We start from the raw sequence: 21,458 nt of genomic DNA on the forward strand, positions 1-21,458 counted from the left end.
TTCCCTAACCGCTGTAAGTGAACACTGGAAATTCTTGACAAGGCCAGGTTAAGACTGACCTGGCCCATCTAGGCAGTACTGTAGACCTTCATCATCATCATCATCAGTATGACTGTCAATGCTACTGTTCTTGCAACATTATATACAGTAAGCTGCAATCCTATAGTCATTTTAAAGGACCGCCTGTGGGTGCAGCAATTAAAATGTGTAACAGGTAATATGGTATGACATCACACTGCTACTGTGCCAGACATGTATACTGTAGATAAATGGCAAACCACTGGTTCCCGGCCTGGTTCTGGGGTTGTACTCACGCTCGTCATCTGTGTGGAGCTTCTGTTTGAGCTTTTCCATCTTCTTGTCGTCTCTCAGGAGAGTCTTGTCCTTCTTCAGAGTCCCTGTGGTCTCCTCCTTCTTCTCCTCCAAGATGTCACGCACCAGCGAGTACTCATCGTAGTTTGTGATCCCTGTAGGGGAAGACGGTCGGTCAGCGTTTGCCCAAAGCAGGAAAGTGGCGGATGCACTATAATTACATGGACCTTTACGGCGTAACAACTGGAGGGCGCAATACAGCATTGTTGGTGTTAGCTATATCTAATCACTGGGAACTAAAGAGCCTTACCAGACACAGACTCAATGGCTGGAAACAATGGCGGTTTCTACCATTCACAACGGTAAAGAAAGGAAAAGGATTTGCTCACCTATCCTAGCGCAAATGGTCATCAGCATGTCGCTGACGATTTTGGAGTCATCCACCATGACGGTCTTCACCGTCCCGTCCAACATGCGGATCTTCAGAGGCCTCTGCTTCTTCTTGTAGTCCAGGGTGTCCTTCACAACGACAAGTCATTGAGACATCCCCTCCACATTAATTCCCAGATTAGAGCAATTCCAATAATTACTTTTTTATTTAATGTAATGCTGAAATTTTCAAATAGACCTTGTGACAAATTGAGTTCAAACAAGTGCCCAGTTATCTTGCTTCACACACGTGCTGACTTTCATTTCCAAGGCACGGTCGATCATTACATGACAGTGAGCCGAAGGCAAAAAAGCTGAAACAAATCTACTGGAAACCCATTCGATCGTGAAATGCTCAGGCCCTGCCTCAGTGATAGCTGCAGTTTATCCTGCAAGGGAACAAACCGATTGGCGCACCGGTCACTTCAACCTTGCTGTGTTTGCTATCTTCTACCGTAGGGTTCCAACCCTAGCAAGGTTTACATTTTTAAATGATTTTCCAATGATACTGCAAGGATTAAAGCATGATTTTTAACTATTTATTTTTGGTGCAATAGCCAGGGCTACCTTGAGCTTCAGGGCTACTTTAGCAAGGCAGACATACATTTTTAGGCACCTTGCTTTCAAAACATATAGCAAAAGTCTCCAGGTGGCCAAGTACTTCTTGGCAGAGGTATTTGGAAGTGTCCAAATAGCAATAGTAACATTACCTGATATTTAAAAACAAAATAATTAGAGTCAGTACGCTAGTGAGTCAGCTTGGCACACCCACACAAACACACGCACATGCACACACATGTATATGTTTTAAATATGGACACATCCAAACGGAATATTTTAGCACATTCCACAACATTGACTTATGTTTGTAGTCATCTGAGGACAGCCAAATATGTACATTTCTAGAAGGACTGGTTAAACTGTGCCCTCCCCCTTCTCCAGCCACTCGGGGGCACAGATTGACGCCCCTCCCCATCGCCCAAGGGCAGTGCATACTGGGGGCTCGTTCGGTCCTGCCTCACTCACCCCATTCCGAAGCATGTAATAATCCAGGGCTTTGCCCGCCTCCAGCCATATCCCTTTCTTCGGGTCCTCGTCCGATAGAAACAGGCCATAGTCATTGGCTGGAAAAAAAAAAAAGACGGACCAATCACGAATCTGCCAGGAAGGGCACAGCATCCAGGTAAGAGGGCACGGCCGCTGACGATGCGCCTGGCCCCTGAACTCGGCTGGCCAGTGAAGATGGCGTGCTACGGACAACAAGGCTGACCCGTGTCTTGTTGACAAATGCATGCACAGGTTCCAGGGCTTAGCCCTTTGAGGAGTAGATTTTCTGGAACGTTTTTGGAATGTCTAATGTTCTAGAACTCCATTGTTTGAATAACCAGGAGTTATTGTCACATCAGCAATAGAATGTTCAGTTAAGAACATTCTAATCACATATTTGTGATCTTACAACATAATGATTTTAAAGTAACAGACTGCTAGGAGTATCTGCTAAACACCTAAGTGCAAATGTATATGTAAACGTGGCAGTAACCTGTTGGTATTATTGACCTGGTATTTTTTCAGAACATCAACAAAACACTTTCCCCGAATATAATTTTCAAACATCTGACTTCTCCCAGGGAACCAAACACCTGTGTTTTGCCCTAATTAAATAGGCATATTAAATTATTTCCAGAAAGTAAATTACAGATTTTTTCAGAGAAGAGACATTGGCTAATGTTGAACTTCCAATCTGATGCCGAATGGCTGGATTGTAGCACATTTCAAAAGCTATGTGAAAAACTAACCAATTTTGTTTATTTTACATCTGTAATAAAATTCACTCATTTCAAATGAACAGTCTGTACAAAAACAACAAGTAAAGTGGGCCTCAGTGGTGTCTAGTTATGGTAAGATGCAGAGACCGATAGAATCCTGCTGCTTAAGATGCTGAACATTCCATCTTGGCTGTTGACGTTGGCCAGGACCAGTAACTCAGAGTGGAAAATTACTCGCAGGTTAGAACAAGTAAAGAGATGAGGCTGCTGGGATTGCAGCCGGTGGGAAGCGGAGTTATGTAACCGAGGGAACCCACGCCGTGGGCACACCCGTAACCAACGCGAGGTCTGAGGGGGCAGAGGACAAACGGCTGTACCCCCATTGTGCCCATTTTCACAAGTTCCTGATTCCAGGGAGTCCGGGGTCGTCAGATTTTCCCACAAAAATATATTTTTTGACGCGTACTCATTGGTACGGGGACCTGCTGAGCCCATCCTGGATGACTAGCAAGGCAACAGGAACAGGAAACACACAGGGACGTCTTGCTTGGAATTCCATCCTCTCTAAATGGAATGGAATGGAGAGGGAGGGCACAGTGGACAGTTGGTTTAAGCTGTGACTCAAGGCATCGGTTCAGGATAGCCTGTTTAGCCTCCCCATTAAAGGCGACCTCAGATGGACGATGAGCACAAAATGCAGAAAATGCTAAACTAAGAATGTCTCATTTTTTGTCCACTTTTTGAAAGGGATTCTTCGGTTTTCGGAGGTGTGGTTGTAATGGCCCTTGATTTCCCAATGAAACCCAATGAGAGAAACAGTATTCTTAATTTAGAGATTTCCTCTGACTCAAATTCATCAGAACCGCCAAACGGAACTGGGCTGCAATGGACCCATGACCTGGCAGTTGGTCATATTTCCTTCCAGTGACAAAGACGAAGGTCAGAGAGAAAAATAAGTTACACAACAAGTGTTAGCTGATAAATGCAGGGCGGGTCCCCTCAGATGCACTGTAAAGGCCTTCTGTGTGTGGTTAGGTAGGTGTGTCAGTGATGAAATAATTTACTTCCCCAATTCCTTGGAAAAGGAGGTGCAAGACAGCAACGATATGCTGCTTAAAAATCGCTGTTTGATTTGAACACTTCAAATCTCTGAAGCTTTGCAGTCACTGGATGGTACCACCCACCTTTAAGAACAGTGGTGGCTGTTACAAAGGGCACCGCTGGTTTGGATTCCGATATAAACGCAGGAAGAATTAAATTGTTGAAACAGAGAAGAACACTGAGCACTTATGCAACACTGTGTACAGGGATATCACACTTTTTCTTTCGATCAGTGTCACATTTAAGCCTTAGAAAAGGCTTAGGTGGGTGGACCTTTTACACCATCACTGACTTAAATAAAGTGCCTTAAAATAAGTACTTAAACCAGCAGACACTTGAGATCCCGAATGCAGGGGACTTATTCTGGTGATGTTTTGTTGATGGGTGACACTGAGAACTCCATGATTACAGACACACGGGGTCCGTTTGGGTGATGGAGGGTGGGGGGGGGGGGGGGTACTCACGCTGGCCCAGCTGCGCCTCGGGGACCCTCTCCCTGATGATACGACAGGCGTCGTACACCTGGGTGGAGGGTTCAAACTGCATGGTCTTCACCACGTTCCCCACGCCGATCTTCAGCGACAGGGCCACCATGACTGCCTCTCTCGGTCTGCTTAGTTACTGCACCTGGGGTGGGGGGAGAGGGATACCCACATGATCCTGCTTCACTGTGTCAGACCACCCTGAGGGCCCACGCTGGGGCACCCCAGTTTTGGTCTGGTAGCTGTACGGTGCAAACTTTTTAGTTGGGTGTCAACTAAAATAAATATAACATGCACGCGCACACACACACACACACATATGCATATGCATATACACAAACACACAGACAAATACACACACCCACATGCATCCACACACATACACACACATACATATGCATATGTATATGCATAAACACATTGGAAAATACACATACACACACATGCATATGTAGATTTACAAACAAATACACAAACCAATAGCAGGACACAGTCTGATGTAATAACAACTCCTCTATATAAGACATATTACAGCCTAGAATCAGACCCTGCTGCACAGGAGACAATCCCACACTGAAACAACACAGAAGGTCAAACTGATATCCCAAGGCTGAACGGAAAGAAACATTCTCCATGAAACAATTCAATAAAATAAAACACCGCAAAAGCACCCACGGAAACTAGCTGTACTTGTTTCTCTGTACTGGAGAAGGATGTTTAATCTGGACCAGCAGATCAGTTCTGGGGTATGATGAGAGCTAAGGAAGGAGGATAAACACCTCCTGCATGACAGCTTGCCTGCGTCTAACCATGAAGCAGCCAGCTTTCGAGGGAAGTGGCATAAACTCTTTTCTTAGCAGTTTTTGGTTTCTCTGAAACCGAGACACACAGACAAGATTTCAACATATATTATGGAAAGTTTTTTTTTTTTTTCTTCCTAAAAGCCTTTTCGCTACATCCATTCATCCATTATCTACACCCGCTCATCCTGGGCAGGGTTGCGGGGGATGCTGGAGCCTATCCCAGCATGCATTTTTTTTTTTACTACAGCTACAGTCAATTAACAGCATGCACAAATGTTTATCAATTTACGCCAACTCTGCGGTATCCGAGCACCACAGCAAACTGGGAGCCCACGCCACAAGCACAATTCAGGTGGTGACTTCCAGAAGGCTATGCCAAAGCGCTACACAAGAGGGCAGGACGGCAGCTAGTCCCGCTAATACAGCGGCGCACCAAAGGAGAGCAAGGCAGCTCTCTCGCGAGGCCTCTCTCTGTGGCTGAAGGGGAGAGGGCAGGGAGCTTTCCAACAGGGCTTCTCTATAGGAAGCGGGGATACAAGAGTTATTTCAATGGGCCTCACTCGGCCTCTCTGCTTTTAAAGAGCAGGGGGGACAGGGGGGATTTTTGGCTTTTTGAAATGGCTCCATAAGGCCTCTTTTCCTGGAGGGAGAATGGGATCCCCAGCAGGCGTACATGCTGACCCACATGCTGATCCCACCCCCCCGCCCCGCCCCCCTACCACCCCACCACCACCGAGTGGGAATTACCCTTGTCTGTGGGACAGGAGCTGAAATAAGGAACCCAGTCTTGAGAATGGACAGCATTGTGAAATTAGCCTCAGAACACAGAACTGAACCCTTCTAAAGATAGCCTGAATAGACATGGCCCACTGGGTTCCCAAGACGTTGAGGTCACACGAACGATTTCAACTGCTGATAGTGTTCTGTCTGTTTGATGCTTTTTCTCCAGTTTGAGGAAGCCTCATTATCCTTCAGCACCCATTGCCACCGTCAGCAATGGCACACTCTGGGACCACAGGGGCCCCATCCACGCACAGAAAAAGCACCTTAACAGACTGACACAGTTCTCTTAATTACTCGCAATGATCAGTTAAAAAATAAACACAATGAGAAACAGACTGAAGGGAAAAACTTGCCTAATCTAGCAGGCTTGTATGTGCAGTGTCCAAACGAACTCTGCTTTTTCAAATATGTCCAATAAATATTTACAAAAACACTGTTGTCCATGATTTCCACAGAGAATAGCTAACACGGGACAAGTAGAAAACAGTTCCCCTTAACAACTGTCGTGCGCTGCTGAATGTTCAGAGAATGAAGGATAGCCCCTGTCACCAGAATTGGGGGGGGGGTACACGTTCCAGGGTCACAGTTGCCTGGCGACGTCCAGCGGCGGGACGGGAACGCAATCGCCGCGGGATATTAATCAACGTCTCCAAAAGCGCTGAGAGGCTCCTCTGTGACCGCGGAGGAGAGGTCCTCCAGCGGCGAGCTGTTCTCCAACGGGACAGCTCTCCAGACCCACATCGCTCGCGAAGAACACACGTTTTACACCTTCCACGGACCCTCTCACCAATCAAACTAAACACTCCCCTGGACAGTGTGCAAGCATGTACTGTACATTCTAGTGCATTATCTGAGAGCATATATGAGCCAAATTTTAGAAAAATGTGTGTGGGTTTGTTTGTGTGTGTGTGTGTGTGTCTGAGCATGTGTACATGTGTGAGTGCATGTGTGTGTGTATGTGTACGTATGTGTGTGTGCATGTGTAGGCGTTTTCGTGCGTGTGTGTGTGCCTGAGCATGTGTACATGTGTGAGCGCGTGTGTGTGTGTGTGTGTGTGTGTGTGCATGATTGCGTGCGCTTGTGTGTGTGGGAGTTGGGGGTGGTTTTGCTGAAAATGGAGTCGCTCGTTAAGTGTTTTGTGGACGTTATGTGCTTGGGAACCCCATGCTCCAGACCACTCCAGCCATGCCCCCTGTCCGCCCGTAACTCTGGCTCCCTCCCTCAAAGCTGGACAACATCAAGTGCCGCAGCACTCTGGAACATTCCCTTCAAAATTTACCGCGGTCCTCAGCGAGAGATGTCAACAGTATAAAAAAAGACGGAATGCTTGTTATGAAACGACTAAACTAAGTGAACCATGACCAGGAATTAAGTGTTTGAAAAATATACACATATATATATATATTGGTTGGGTTTCATCATTTGCAAATAATACATTTTGTGTTACCCAATACATTAACTTAAATTCAATATTTGTGCTTCAAATGTACATGGAACCCGAGTCTTAGTGAGCTGGTGACTCAGTCCCTGACCAGAGGTGGCCGTTAACCTCTGTAACTGTAGGGGCCCGCCTTGGCCTTGCAGCCTGGCCTCTTGGGTAATGGTGGGCAGTGCTGATGTCACCTCCCACCTATTTACACCCAGGGAGCAGGGCCTCTTGGGTAATGGTGGGCAGTGCTGATGTCACCTCCCACCTATTTACACCCAGGGAGCAAGGCCTCTTGGGTAATGGTGGGCAGTGCTGATGTCACCTCCCACCTATTTACACCCAGGGAGCAGGGCCTCTTGGGCAATGGTGGGCAGTGCTGATGTCACCTCCCACTTATTTACACCCCAGGAGGAAAGACCCCGAGTAGGGAAACCGATCAAAGTGCATCTGTGCCGTGACGTCAGTACATTTCTCCAAATTCAAAAACTATACTTCAATTCACCTGAATGAATTAACGGATTTGAAAAGGTCACTGTGAAATATCCAACGGTACCAATGCAAATCACCATGGATAAGTGTCATCCGCCAAGCACAGATGTCAGTAATACGTCATATAGTGTCAGTCACAACAAAGTCAGTAATACCAAATTCAGACAGACATTTTCGGAAATCAATTGCCTCTTTCCAGTTCGCTCTATGGAGAAGAACTGACTTACGGAATGGAGAGAAATATTAATTTTGAAATGTGTTTTCTGTGAACACCACAGTTGGTAAGTGCGCATACAAGAAACAAACAAGAAACAAGAAAAGATTTTTTTCTCATGAATAACTTGAAAAGGGGATTTCCTGGTAGTGCACTGCTGAAAAGCAGACAACTGTGTTTAGCTCATGGAGATGCAAAGCTGATTCAAATTTAACCTCTTACACGACCACAGGACTGGAACGAATTCTTCTACTTCAACCACGCAGTGAACGTAGCTGCATTCCATCTGCTTTTATCAAACGGTATTTATGGCCCATGGACAGAGATCCACCAAAGAGCTTACCGTCCTTCACCTGTCAAAAACCTCCAGAATATTAAATAACCAAAATGGGGCTCGTAAATCACAACTAATGACCGAGTCACAGATGACTGGCATTGTAAATATGTGATGCATCACCATTTATTTTTTACGTCCTACGTTTCCTTGACAAAGTGACAGCACACACCAAGTCAGGCATGTGTAAAAATGTCTTTCAAAATGCATTTTAAAAACTTTGACTCTCTATGGGAGAGACATTCAGAGACATGGCTAAACGATTAGATAAGTCATTTCTGATAGAAGATAGAAAGATATTGTGGAAAAATATTACATTTTAAAAGGCTTCCAAGAAAGACACTGAAATGGGACAGGAGGACTGTATTTATAGAACTGCAGTGGACTGTACTGGTTTGCATTGCACTATATTTCAAGGTCAGGGTTGATTCCATATTGATTCATTCAGTTTATGGGGATTCTTCCAATTCCATGAACTGAACGTCTACTTCCTGCATTGACTTTCACTGAAAGGGAATACATTCAATCAAGTCAATGCAGGAAATGAACAGACGTTCAATGCGTGAAATGAAAAATGCCCGTCAGGATTTTTCTAACTTTTATTTATTTCCTGAATTGAGCTGAACTGAAAAGGAACTGACTCCAACACTGACACGAAGTCCTGAGTCGTATAACAGCGGCATCCTAACTGTTCTACTGGGCCTTCACACTACGAGTCCCCTGTGCCCGCCCAGCGTGACCCAACCCAAAATTTCCCTTCCGGGACCCTAAGGAAGACCAGTTGGCAGAGCCTCACTGTGGGGGGTCTGGCAGCATTCCAGAGGCACAGTCCCGGGGTCTATATTTGGGGGTGGTGGGGGATGTCCCCTAGCTTAGCTGCAGTGTTGGAGACAGTGTTCTTCTGGGTAAGCTTGCACCGTTGGAAAAAAGGGGTCTCTCACAGTCAAGGCAAAGGGACGGAATGAAAGAATCTTTACATCGCTGCTCCCCTCCAATTATATGCATGAACTTAACATCCCTCAGGACATTAACACAATGCATTGTGTTCAGCTGATATTTAATATTAATTTAATAAATTAAATGCAATTTATTTGGTGGAATTAGATGATTTCATATCTTCAAAAATGAACTTGTCTTCATTTTTGCAGAACTTTAAAAAGTTCCTTAAGGTGTGATGCACCTTTAAAGTTTAATCAGAGGAGGCCGTTAGACATACAGAAATAATTGCCCAGTGACAGCTGAAAATAAACTACACCGTGTTTCCTGTGAAAACCAATTATGAAAAAGATGTTGCTATGGCTACATTTAAACACTGCTGATGTTATAAGCGATCACTCAGTGCTGAGAGTGCGCAGATACGAGGTCTGATGAGGGTAAAAAAACTAGATAAGAGAAGACCGGGTGACCTTGCGGGTTTCTGAATCTGAAAAGTACAACAAACCATAACAGTTACGTTGCCATTAAAAAGTTTCATGTTACGTGGATGTCGCCAATGACAGAGATGGGGGGATGAATTAACCCTTTAAGGTGTGAGATAACAAATATGTGATTAGAATGTTCTTATCTTCTTAACTGAAGCCAGACCATGCACACCAGCATCAAAATGGCCGCTTGCCAACACTGTACAAGATTATGTAAACGCCCTCCAAATAACGGTTTACATTGTAGCCTAAAATGTAAAAACAAAACTGCTCAGTACAAAGTTTATGAGCTCCTTAAAATGCAATGCTGCTTACAAATGCACATGCATTTATAGTGTCAGTAGGGTTTAGTAGGCAACTGTTCAGTTAACTCATTCACACAGTGGTTTTTATGATGACAAACAGTCGTAAATATGACAAGAACCAGTCCAGGACTTTACTTCCAGTCCTGTTAAACCTGTGTGCTGTAACATGTGCACACACAACACACAACACATATTTATGCACACATGCACAGGCACATGCACACCCACACACACACAAGCATGTACACACACACGCACACACACACAGCTGTTCCCAGCAGCCAGGCAAGGATCTGTCTATAATCGCCGCACAGCTTTTAATAAAATGCACAGCTTCTTCCAGCATAGGTGAACATCAGGTTCACAGCGTCTTTTATTCAAACAGCATTTTGAAATCCAGATCCTGTATCAACCTGCCCCAAAAAATGAAGAATCTTTTTTTTCTCAAATCCTGGGGCTATGTACCAACCTCTCATCGGGATAGACCAATAAACACCCCCATTAATCACACAAAGGAGGAGTTCTGGCCATTTCAATGAGGAAGATGGATATAAACGTGGACGTGTGGCGTATGTGTATTTGTGTACATGACCATGCATGCGTGCTTGTGCCTAGAGGTGTGTTTCTGCATGTGGGTGTGTGTACAGTATGTGTTTGCAAGAGTAATGTAGGCATTTGCGTTTGTGTGCATGTTGACTTATTTGTTGAGCATGTGAGTTTGTGGGCATGTATGTGTGTGTGTGCAAGCACTTGCACGCATGTGTACGTGTTTGTGTGTGGGTGTTTGTGTTTACAGTTAGATGGCAGTCTATCCAGGATGAAGCTCTTCATCCCACCTGATATGTTTATGACATTATGAACATCACATGGGACAAAACAATGAATAATAAAAATACTGCCTTCCACATATCATTTCAGTCTGTAATATTGCACTTTTTCACTTTCCCCATTCCCACTCATATTTTGTTTGATGTCTCCCTCTCCCACTTTGGCAAAATTTCAGTATGACAAACACCCCAGAGCCTGCATTTCATCGCCTGCTGAGATTACCCAGTTATCGAAAAACTGCATAAGTTTTTAACATACCGTTCCTCAAAGGAAACCCCCCACCCACCCCAAAAGGTTACAAGAGCAACACTACGCTTCCAAATGCCACATAAAGAAGGAAATCTGGTCATTTGAAATTCGGCTGTTCGGCTCTTGGGAGACGGAGAGGTTGCGAAATTTCCGAGTTGAGTGAACCCCAATTAAATAAAGTTAATGAAAGATTTCCAACAGCCCGAGGAGGACAAATACTGAGATCGCAAAGAGGGCCCGCGGAGCTATGAGAAAACCTTCCGAAAGCACTACAGCCTGACCCAGGAGCAGAGATGTATATCAGAGTGATTAACTTCCAGGGCACAGCAAAACTGTAGCCAAAATATTACATTACAGGCATTTAGCAGACGCTCTTATGCAGAGCGACTTACACAACTTTTTTTACATAGCATTTGCATTGCATCCATTTATACAGCCGGATATGTACTGAAGCAATTCAGGTTAAGTACCTTGCTCAAGGGTACAACGGCAGTGTCCTAACCGGGAATCAAATCAAACCTGTGACCTTTAGGTTACAAGGCCAGCTCCTTACCCATTACACTACACTGACGCCCATATAACAGCGTGCGGCGCGCAGAACCGCACGGCTAACGCCGAACCGCCGCTCTGCCCATCGCTCACCCGGCGCGACATGTTAACGCGGGGGCTTTCTCGGCGGGAGAAATTCCTCAGGACATTCTTCTGCCGACACCCGCCGGGCCGCTCACAACCGTGGCCTTCTCTGAGCACGTGCAGACGCACGCAGGAGGGGATCAGACATGGGTCAGATATGCAGTTGTTTTGGATTCAAATACTTTTCTGTGCTCTACTGATCTTGCCTGGTGTAACTGAGCCAGCCAATAGGACCAGAAGGCGGGGTTTGCAGTTTTTGAGAGTATTTTATTGGTTCCAATACACCAGACAAGATCAGTCAAGCGTAGAAAAGTACTTGAATCCAAAACAAACACGTATTTGACCCAGGTCTGGAGAGGATACACGTTTTAAACGACACGAGGACTGTGACTTAAGGACTGACTCACAGCAGTCATATGTTGTACTAGCGTGGGGCTGAGGCAGGGTGGATCAATACACTGGATTTGCTTTCCGCATCACACAGGATCGCATTCCAGCATTCCATATACTCAGGAGGAGGTGCACTGATAAGAAAGCGCAAGGAGATCAATTGCCCAATCTGCTCTACACTGATCTGTGTGCATCCAATCAATACATACATCTGTGATCCTACCCATTACAACTAAATGTTTTCAATGCTTTTTTTGTTTTTGTTTTTTGCCTGTTTTGAATTAAATACTAGCTTTCTCAGGAAAACACTGAAAACTAGTATTTAATTCAAAACAAAAACAAAACAAAACTAAAAATGCAAAAAAGCATTCAAAAGGTTCTTAAGCACTCTGATATTGAGGTAGTGCAGTACAATGATTAGGGAACTTTGCTTTTAACTGAGAGTTTGCAGGTTTGATTCCCAAAAGGGGGATGGCTTCAGTAAATGTCCAACTGTATACATGGATTTTACACAGGGCTGTTTCATTTGTTATGGACATGAGCATGTGCTAAATAGTCGTTTACGTTGCTCATGCATTCGCAACCAAACTTCCACCCAGCTGACCGCTAACCCAGCTTGGCTGGATATCTTATTTTAAAATGGCAAATAAGCAGGCTTCACTCAGGGGTCTGCCTTGAATGAGCAGAATGAAAGCAGTGGACATGGTTAAATTTGCCTGGGATTAAGCTAAATTTGGAAGACAGGTGAACTGCTCAACAAGTCAATAACCAATAGAAAACAAAACTAAAGAATCCTCCCTCTTGCATTAAGAGCAATGTGGTTTACTATAGGATTAATAGACGATACCAGAACAATAATAATGTTTTATAAATAAAGCTTTGGTTTAAGGCTTGTCTTTGGACAGCTGGGTGAAGTTCCTGTCCAAAAATATACACCGGGCTAACAGGTTGCAGTTACTTTCATTTTTATTTATTCAAGTTCAATATCAAAAACTTCCAAACTTCCTTACAGATTAGATCTAGTTCCGCTTTGTGATGTCTGTTTTAATTTCATGTCTGCTGAAGTCTTTGGTTCGCAGTAATTTACGGGAATACCCTTCGGGCTTGTGTGGTCAGCGGTAGAGAAGTTCAGACTAAGAGCGGAAGTCTTTTTGAACGATTCATTTCAGTCCCAGCTCCAGTGTCACCAATGTCACTCTTCCTTCCTGCACCCAAAGGGAAACTCCTCTCTCCCTCTCCCTCTCTCTCTCCCTCTCTTGCCCATTCTGCCCTCTCCTCCCTGGATGATGATTTTACACAAATATGTTTGCATCTTTACAAATTAACTGAAGTAATATTGAAGAGTTCAAAATAAGACAGAAAACAGGTGGCTGGTTGCTATGCTAGTGAGGAAGAGAAGTCGGAACTGACGTATGTGGGGTGAAGTCATACTGACTTCAGTGATACTGAAATATGTTGAAAGAAATGTTTCACTGTGTTTACAAATTTAAGCATGCATGTAGAACTGTGTTTTCTTTATTAGCTTGCGCTGGCGTATGATATACTCAGTCAGTAAATAATCCCGCACACGTTGGAATAACGGCTTTTTAAAATTCAACATCTCTCTGGCCACTATCACCCTGGACATGGCAAAAAGATTAGACATGCTTCTGGGAAGCTATGCTGAGCCTTCAGGAACACCTACAATTGTTTTCCCCAAACAAAACAAGCCCAGGGAAATGCTTGGAAGGACGCACGAAGAAATGACTGCATTACGTCAGCAACACAGCTGCTGCCTTATGAACAAAATCTACAGCCAACCAGATCTCATGCCCATGCGGCTTTTTAAAATTAACTTTCTGAAAAATTAATCCAATTAAATGGTACCGTCTAATTTTCCAAGTTATCAAATCACCCACTGATGTCATAAATGCAAGATAATAACATCGCCTCTGGCTGACATCAAAAAGAATGACTTTACTAAGAGAAACACCTCAAGGCATGTCTAAAAAAGTAAAAATCCAGCAGAGTTCATTTAAGCAGAGAATCTGCAATTAAATCTTAATGAGAATGTGTAACACGGCCTATCAGTTTGCTGCATATGCGTTAATCCACAGCCACGCAATTATAATACCCTCACAAACGGGGGTGTTTTACACCCCTACAAAGCTAAGTTCTGCATGCGTATTCCTCTGTAAGATTAGCGCTAGCTGTCCCCCCCCCCCCGACTCCTCTCTCCTGCGCCACACGGAGCCCTTTGGGGAAAAAGGGGGAACGTGCGTACAACCGCGCCTCTTCCAAAAACACGGTTGGCAGCGATCGTTACTACGGTCTCGGGTTCGCTTATCGGTCCTTGCGGGTGGAGGAGCGCTGATATGTTTTAAAGATGCACTGGCTTTTCCTTCCCCCCCCCTCCCCCCCAGTCCCTGGAGACAATGAGCGGCTGTGCGGGGGGGGGGGGGGGGGGTATAAATAGGCCCAGCGCTGGCCTTGCACCGGCCCGGAAAAGGAAGGATCCTGCTCCAGGGGGAGGGGTGGGGGGGGGTCAGCGACCTCAGGCCCCGCTCAGTGAATGCGGCCGCCCTCCTGCAGAAAGCTCCCGATGAACACAGGCACACAAAAAACGTCCTTACAACGCAAACTTCCAAGAAAAAAGAGCGCAAGAAAGCACGAACCCCAACGAAACGGAATGGAAAATCCAGAACGGAACACAGGTGCTGTTTCGGACCGACACGAGGGCCATTTTGCAGGCACGCGGTGCGTGGGGGGGGGGGATTGGGGGGGTTGTCCGTGTCGTGTCGCCACTATTTTTACTCTCTTCGGCGGCAGGCTGAAAAGGCGTTCCGCTTTCCCGCGCCTCACACGCAGTGATCTCCACACGCGGTGATCTCCACACGCGGTGATCTCCACACGCGGTCATCTCCACACGCGGTGATCTCCACACGCGGTGATCTCCACACGCGGTGATCTCCACACGCCTGTTAGCCAGGCCACAGTAAACAACTGCCAGCCCTGCCCATGGCTTCACTACGGCACTGACAGCGCCCTGTACGTCCAATCATGCCATCGGACAGCCGCGAGCAAAAAATAAATAAATAGATCAACTGCAAGGCTTCACCACAGAGTCACTTAATAGGGTGCTGGGCCACAATACTTTTTAATGGTGCTGCCACCGTCTTTGCAGCTGACAGGCCTGTAGTTTCTCACCTGTAGGGCTTTTTGCTTTGCATTGCTGCCCGGACATCTCAGTCTGAAATGACATCTGAGTCCTGAAATGTGTGAGCCTCCGCCCACTGCTGATCGTGTCCTTCTCTCAGACCTCCATGTTGATGTCGCCTAATACGACGTTATTGTGCGACAGCAGGGCACTGAGCTGCTCAGTGGCTGAAACTCCAGCCAAAAGCTCCCCAAAAGGTCTCCCCTTGTAACCACGCAAGCCACACTTATCGGCAACCAGGCCTGTCCAGCATTTACGCACATGACCCAGTGCATGCTGCGATGCTCATAAATTCATCCAATTGTATATGCATTGTTGTCCAAATCTGGAACATGGACTGAAGTAAAAATAGCTGTTCTGGTTTTTACTCAGCAATCTTGCTTTGTGAAATACCCCCCAGGATTACTGAGTTAGCTGGACAACTGCACTGAGTAAAACCCGGAACATGGACTGAAGTAAAAAGCAGAGGAAGAAAAGAGCCAAAGGAGCTGATACGCTGGATAATTTGTTTGCTGGATAAGGGAGGAGGATAATCGCTCCCCAATATGACGCAGTTCATTAGCATTCCTGTTAGCAGCAGCTCTCACAAATAAAACTGCAATTACATGCATTATAAATTCCCACCGTGAATCCCCATGTTTTCGGTATTTATGGTGATCTCAGTGCATGCTGAATGAAAACACATTCAGAACAGCTTGTATTCTTTAAAATATTTGTAAAAAGAATTTTTATATTCTTTAAAATATTTTTAAAAATATGAATTCCTCTGGTATTGTGTGGTCTCAACCCCAGACACTCACAGTGCATCTGCAAAGTCAGAGTGTGCGAGACGGTTTCCTGTTTCCCATGAGAGATCACGTACACGAGACCATTACTCATCGCAAGACGAACCTGACGCTGCTTCGGAGCTCCTCCCACATCCGAGCGCCCGCCTGATCAGGCTCCGTACCGTAAGGTTATGAGTCCAACAAGGGAGCCATACTCACGGCCATATTATTTTAACAATGTCTTGGACACTGAAGCCGACTGTCCAGCGATACACAGAGAGGGAAATTCTGAGTTCAAACGAGCCCCTTTTAAGGGTAACTGTACACAAAAATGGAGAGATTTACCATAAAATATCTCAGGAGAGAAAACTCTGGATCAGAACATAAAGCCATCGTGTCACTGCAAATGGAAGGGGAGGACTGTGCCGATATTTGTCAGGATTGGTCGTAACAGTGAGAGGTGCTTAGGCAAGGGTGGGAGAAAAACTATTCAGCAGACCTTGACTGAATTCTGCATGACCCTTCGGTGGACTTATACAGTCACATATGTGGATGTATGTCGGATATTTGGTTCATGTCTCACAGTAGTCAGACACCTGTCACCCTGTGTAAATGCTTTTCTCAGCCTAATCAAAGGATTAAAAGCACCTTTTGGAAATCCTGTACCCTGTCAGAGTGGATTACTCAAAAGCCCAGAGTAAACACGTTCCAGAACGTGCCGCCCAGCGCGACCTCGCGGCGACCTTTGCTTTGTTGTTCGACCGGGCCTGCTTTTGTGATGTCTTCGCGTGACGGATTTCTCCACCGAACAGGAAGGGACGTTACGCGTTTGGGGAACTCGCAGGGGAGTGGCCAATCAAAAGCAGGGGAACAATGAGAGGACACCCCCCCCTTTCCCCAAACTCCACTGTCCTGCCCTTCCCATGTCCAAAATATTGCAAAATGAGCAACTCAACACCCATAAGGAGAGAAAAGGCAGGCGGTTGTTGAAGGGGACACCGATCAGAACGGAAGGCAGTGCTGGTTTTTTGGTTTTCCGACATGTTTCCACAGGTTCCTGCTTGAGACAGCTGTTTGCCTCCACTTTGCACCAAGCACTGAACACTCAGCCAATCAGCTCCTCAAACGTGGAAGACAAAGAGCACTTAATTGTGAACTCCCTGTGGGAGAGCAGGACCCAACTGGACTGGATTAGCACACTGTGTCCAGATTTCACACACTGAGCACCAATTTACCTGGCAAATGTCATAGCCGTGCAGCGCGCTCAGCTGTACTAAAGTCAATCTTTTGCTTTCTTGACATTAAAATATTTATTTTGCTTTTCCTGTTAGTTTCTTAATCTAACTGTTCATAACGAGTGGGCCATAGAGGAGCACATTAATGAACAATATTAGCTTCAGGACACCAAAGCCCTGGACTGCACGTGCTAGTGGGAATGATGAGGTCAGGTGTGCATTGGCCATCCCGTCCTGTAAGACAGCGTACCTCTCAGCCTGCCAAAAACAGATAACCGACCCTGTGTGTGCACCGATCGCTCCGGTTAAATCCGCCGCCATCGCCAATCACGGCCTGCGGCTCTCCCAGCCATCCGGTGATGTCACGCTCTGCTTTTTCCCCCTACCTGTGCTTTGTATCCGCACGCTAGAAAGTTCTGTGGACTTCACTCAAACGGGGTCACACTAGGACTTTGACCAAACAGGAAGCAAACATGCAGAGCCTTTCAAGGACAGCCCTGCTGCTTTTTCTCTGGGTTTTCACTTTCAGGCGGTACATATGACGCTGAGCAATTAGCAAGCAATCACTACTCATTTTTCAATCAGAAAAACATGTCAAAACTAAAATACATCATCATCATAATTATCATTATTACTAGAATAGAGCAGAGGGAACCATACCTGATGGAAACTTGTGTCAATGGGAGATGTCCTCCCAGCGTAATGTCACGTTCGGGGGTCTCCTCACTGGACTCCTGGATAAAAGATGTTTAAGATTACAATCCTGACCAAACAGGCACTGTTCCAGCCATAACCAAACGAGCACTGTTCCAGCCATGACCAAACAAGCACTGTTCCAGCCATGACCAAACATCTCATACAGTGATCTGAACAAACGCAGTTTCTAAAAGAAAAACCTAAACACTTAGAGTCAGGACGACTAAATGCCACATATACACAAAAACCCGGGATTTAAAAAAATGCCTCCTAGTTTGACGTGGCATAGGTTAGGTCAGAGTAATGTTCACTGTGTGAACTGGCCTTAATGTGTTCATGGCTATGAATAACTACAAAATGAGTATAGCACCTTATCGGACCAGTGTTTTATAGTTGTTCAAATGACCTTTGGTATGCACTTATTGTACGTGGCTTTGGATAAAAGCGTCTGCCAAATAAATGTAATGTAATGTAAAAAATACCTTTGCATTTCTGTAGGAACAGGATCATTACTCATATACGCAACTCATCAGTTATTTATATGACATGCTCTTGTTTTGGCCTACACAATACAAGCACACTGAACCTGAACAAGAACAAAACAAGATAAAAAATAAGAACGCTAGATAAAGCCAGACACTTGCTTCATGCCCCCAAGCATTATTCACGCACATTTCAATAACAGCACTCATGCACTCATACTGCTCGTATTAGCCACCAGCTGGGAGCAGGCTGTTTTTCAGAGAAACAGTACGACCGCTTGTTCAAATGCGGCTGTGCTTCATCCTGACAGCAGGGTTCATTATTCCCGCAAAACGACCTTCTACTCCTCAGTCTCTCCGGACTGGAAAAGACAAACGTCTGGCTAACTCCAGGTCACAGAAAGCACTGCCCGGCACTGGAATGCATATATACGTGGTGCCTTTTCAGCAGTTTGAAGTGACAGTTACATTATATAGGACTACTAGCAATGTGCTGTTCTGGCAGTGCAGTTCATAAGAGATAATGTTGTGGTAAAACTAAAGAGAATGACTACGCAGCAAGACTATACTGTGATATATATTTGGCAGAATTTGTGCTGCAAGAAGGTAAGGCCAGGCTTCTGCCACAAAAAGACTGCACCAGGAAGAGTTGAAAGGAGACGTATCACTCTGCTAGAAAAAAAAAGCCTTATTCAAGTTAAGAATGCAACAGTTTTGCCGTCTTCATCAGATAAAATCTCTATTATAAGAAATTGTATTGATGTGGTGTGGTGAATCGAGGGGTTTCAGTTTTCACCTGTAACGTTTGAGACAGCAGAATGTTCTTTATTAGCAGATTGCTGATTAGTACTCAGCGTTGCAAACAGCAGACAGTATGATAAGTCTTGTTGTGCCTGTGTGCTGGGCAGATCTCCAACCTTGTGTGCAGAAACTGACACAGCCACCAATTTTCCAATGGTTAATCTAGGCAGACAGTGTGTGAGTGTGTGTGTGTGTGTGTCTGTGAGTGCGTGTTTACGTGTGCACGCGTGTCTTATACACAACGCAAAAACTGTCCTATACAACAAAAGGATTTGGCTGCAAGTACTAGTGAGAAAAACACACAGGTTAAATCTTTTTTTAAGGTTTAAATCATATATGACATACACATACATGATTTAAGACATGTGCCCCAAAAGCTGATCATTACAAACACATTTCAATCAGAGATATATCCCCCCACATGCGCCGCCCCCCCCACACGCCCGCATAAGTTTCCATAGTAATGGAACAAAAAGTAAAGATCAGGCAGTGAATGCACTAAATGGAGAATCGCACCTCAACCCGCAAGCTATGCTTCACGACGTGACCCCACTTATCTTCCCCAACGCAAGGGCCATTATCTAGCAGTGGCTCGGATTCTCTCACAAGCGTGTTAAATGCACTGTTTGAAGAGAGTCGCAGACCAGTAGCGTTCCCCCCCCCCCCGCCCCGAGGCCCGATCTGCATCAGCACCACTGCTGCTGCTCTGGATCGAGTGTATGTCCTGCAGCTCGAGTCCTGCTTCTGAGTAGAATGCTGTTAACACTCGCTGTGACAGAGAAACGGCCACGGTCTACGACCGCTTGAAGAGCGGCAGGACAGACGCGCTTTAAGTTCTCGCTCACCCGTTTGCATCGCACGCACGGGCACTGAGGCTACTCCCAGAGCGTTTCATTCACACACAACATCACCCACAGCAGAACACAGATGGCAACACTTTGAAACTAATTTTGTTTTAATAAGCAAATAAATAAATAAAAGTTTCTCCAGATTGAAATGTCCTTGTACTTAATGTAACCATCCAGAGGCAAGCCTAGGTCTCGCATTACTGGAAAAAATATACATATTAAATTCTATTTTGCGATTGCTGCCTGAAATACACACATACATTTCTCTGCCACGAAAGACAATTTAAGGTCAACAGAAATTAAACCGAAATTAAATAGCAATTTTCCATTATTTGTCGAACATCTGTCAGTCAGTCAACATTACAAATGGCTCTATTTTTCACACCATGCTACGCCTGCAGAAGCTGTAAAATAGCAAGCTGCCATCAATATGCTTCAGTGACTCACTGGCCTGTCAGCTGAAGATATTTCCTGCAGATTCTGTGAGTATGTTTAAAAAAAAAAGAAAAGTCAAATACAGACAGGCTTAAAGTCACTGCGTGAGTCAATGCCAGAGTCTCCTTATAAAGGCTGAAAACTTTGTATAGCGCAAAGTGTGCACTCCGCAGAGCTGGAAGGGATGCTGGGAAACCTGGCCTGGATCATCCACCCCCGCCCCCACCCCCCCCCAGCTCAGCCTGCTAGAGGAGATTCTTCCACAGCTGGTTCCGGCAGGGAGGGACTGCGTCTACGTAACCGGCTCCATATGCGTACGACCAGACCCCGAGAGTGACGCACAAACACATAGACACGGATCCAGACACGCGTGCACAAGCATGCGCACAAATACAAACATATACGCACACGCACAAACACTCACACGTGCATAAAAACAGCACACAGGAATTCTCACACACACACACACACACAAATCCACACAAGAATGTGTACACTCGCACACATGTACAGACACAGACCTGTACACAAACACAGACACACACACACTGGCCCATCTGCTTAATGAGTCCTTCCGAGTGACAGTCTCCTATCCTTAAACTACCTCCTCAGCTTTTAAGCAAGTTTGGAGACCTGCCTGTTTACTTTCCCTACATCGCACAGCACAACTCTGAAACGGTGAGAGGCAAACTATTTATTTTGGTTCGGGCCAATCAGCCGGTATATATCGCAGATGAAATAACATCTCCGATTGCAGCGCGGCGCTATTTTCGTTTCGGGTCGAGGTGATTTAAGTGGCGGGACTCTTTTCCCGGCCAGCAGCGAGTCACCAGGCCCGGAATGCCAGCGAATAGTAGAGGCTACGCTCCTTTGGTGCTCCGCCTCGGCGTGCGGTGATGTCATTTCCTGTTTCAACAGCTCTCGAATGCCATAAAAGGGAATTTTTGCCATCTGGAGAGAGACAGAGAGCACAGAGAGAGAGAGAGAGAGCGCGACTCTCCCCCCCGGCCGGGGTCTCCACATCCTGTGC

General features: G+C 45.5%; 1 protein-coding gene across 4 annotated transcripts in view; it reads right to left on the reverse strand.

Moving 5' to 3' along the window:
* The window catches only part of tln1 (talin 1), a 114,433-nt gene that overhangs the window by 62,941 nt on the left and 30,034 nt on the right, over positions 1 to 21,458 (reverse strand). For 3 of the 4 annotated variants that reach the window (XM_064308577.1, XM_064308573.1, XM_064308574.1), the window contains exons 2-6: positions 17,827 to 17,900; positions 4,073 to 4,235; positions 1,768 to 1,865; positions 702 to 831; positions 315 to 467 (exon numbers count right to left, since the gene is read on the reverse strand). In XM_064308577.1, coding sequence (XP_064164647.1) covers positions 315 to 467; positions 702 to 831; positions 1,768 to 1,865; positions 4,073 to 4,202 — 511 coding nt within the window. In that variant the 5' untranslated portion in view covers positions 4,203 to 4,235; positions 17,827 to 17,900. The remainder of the gene's footprint in view (positions 1 to 314; positions 468 to 701; positions 832 to 1,767; positions 1,866 to 4,072; positions 4,236 to 17,826; positions 17,901 to 21,458) is intronic. The other variant, XM_064308575.1, reaches the window with a different exon arrangement.

Source organism: Anguilla rostrata, chromosome 14 (assembly GCF_018555375.3).
Source record: "Anguilla rostrata isolate EN2019 chromosome 14, ASM1855537v3, whole genome shotgun sequence".
Classification (NCBI taxonomy): Eukaryota; Metazoa; Chordata; class Actinopteri; order Anguilliformes; family Anguillidae; genus Anguilla; species Anguilla rostrata.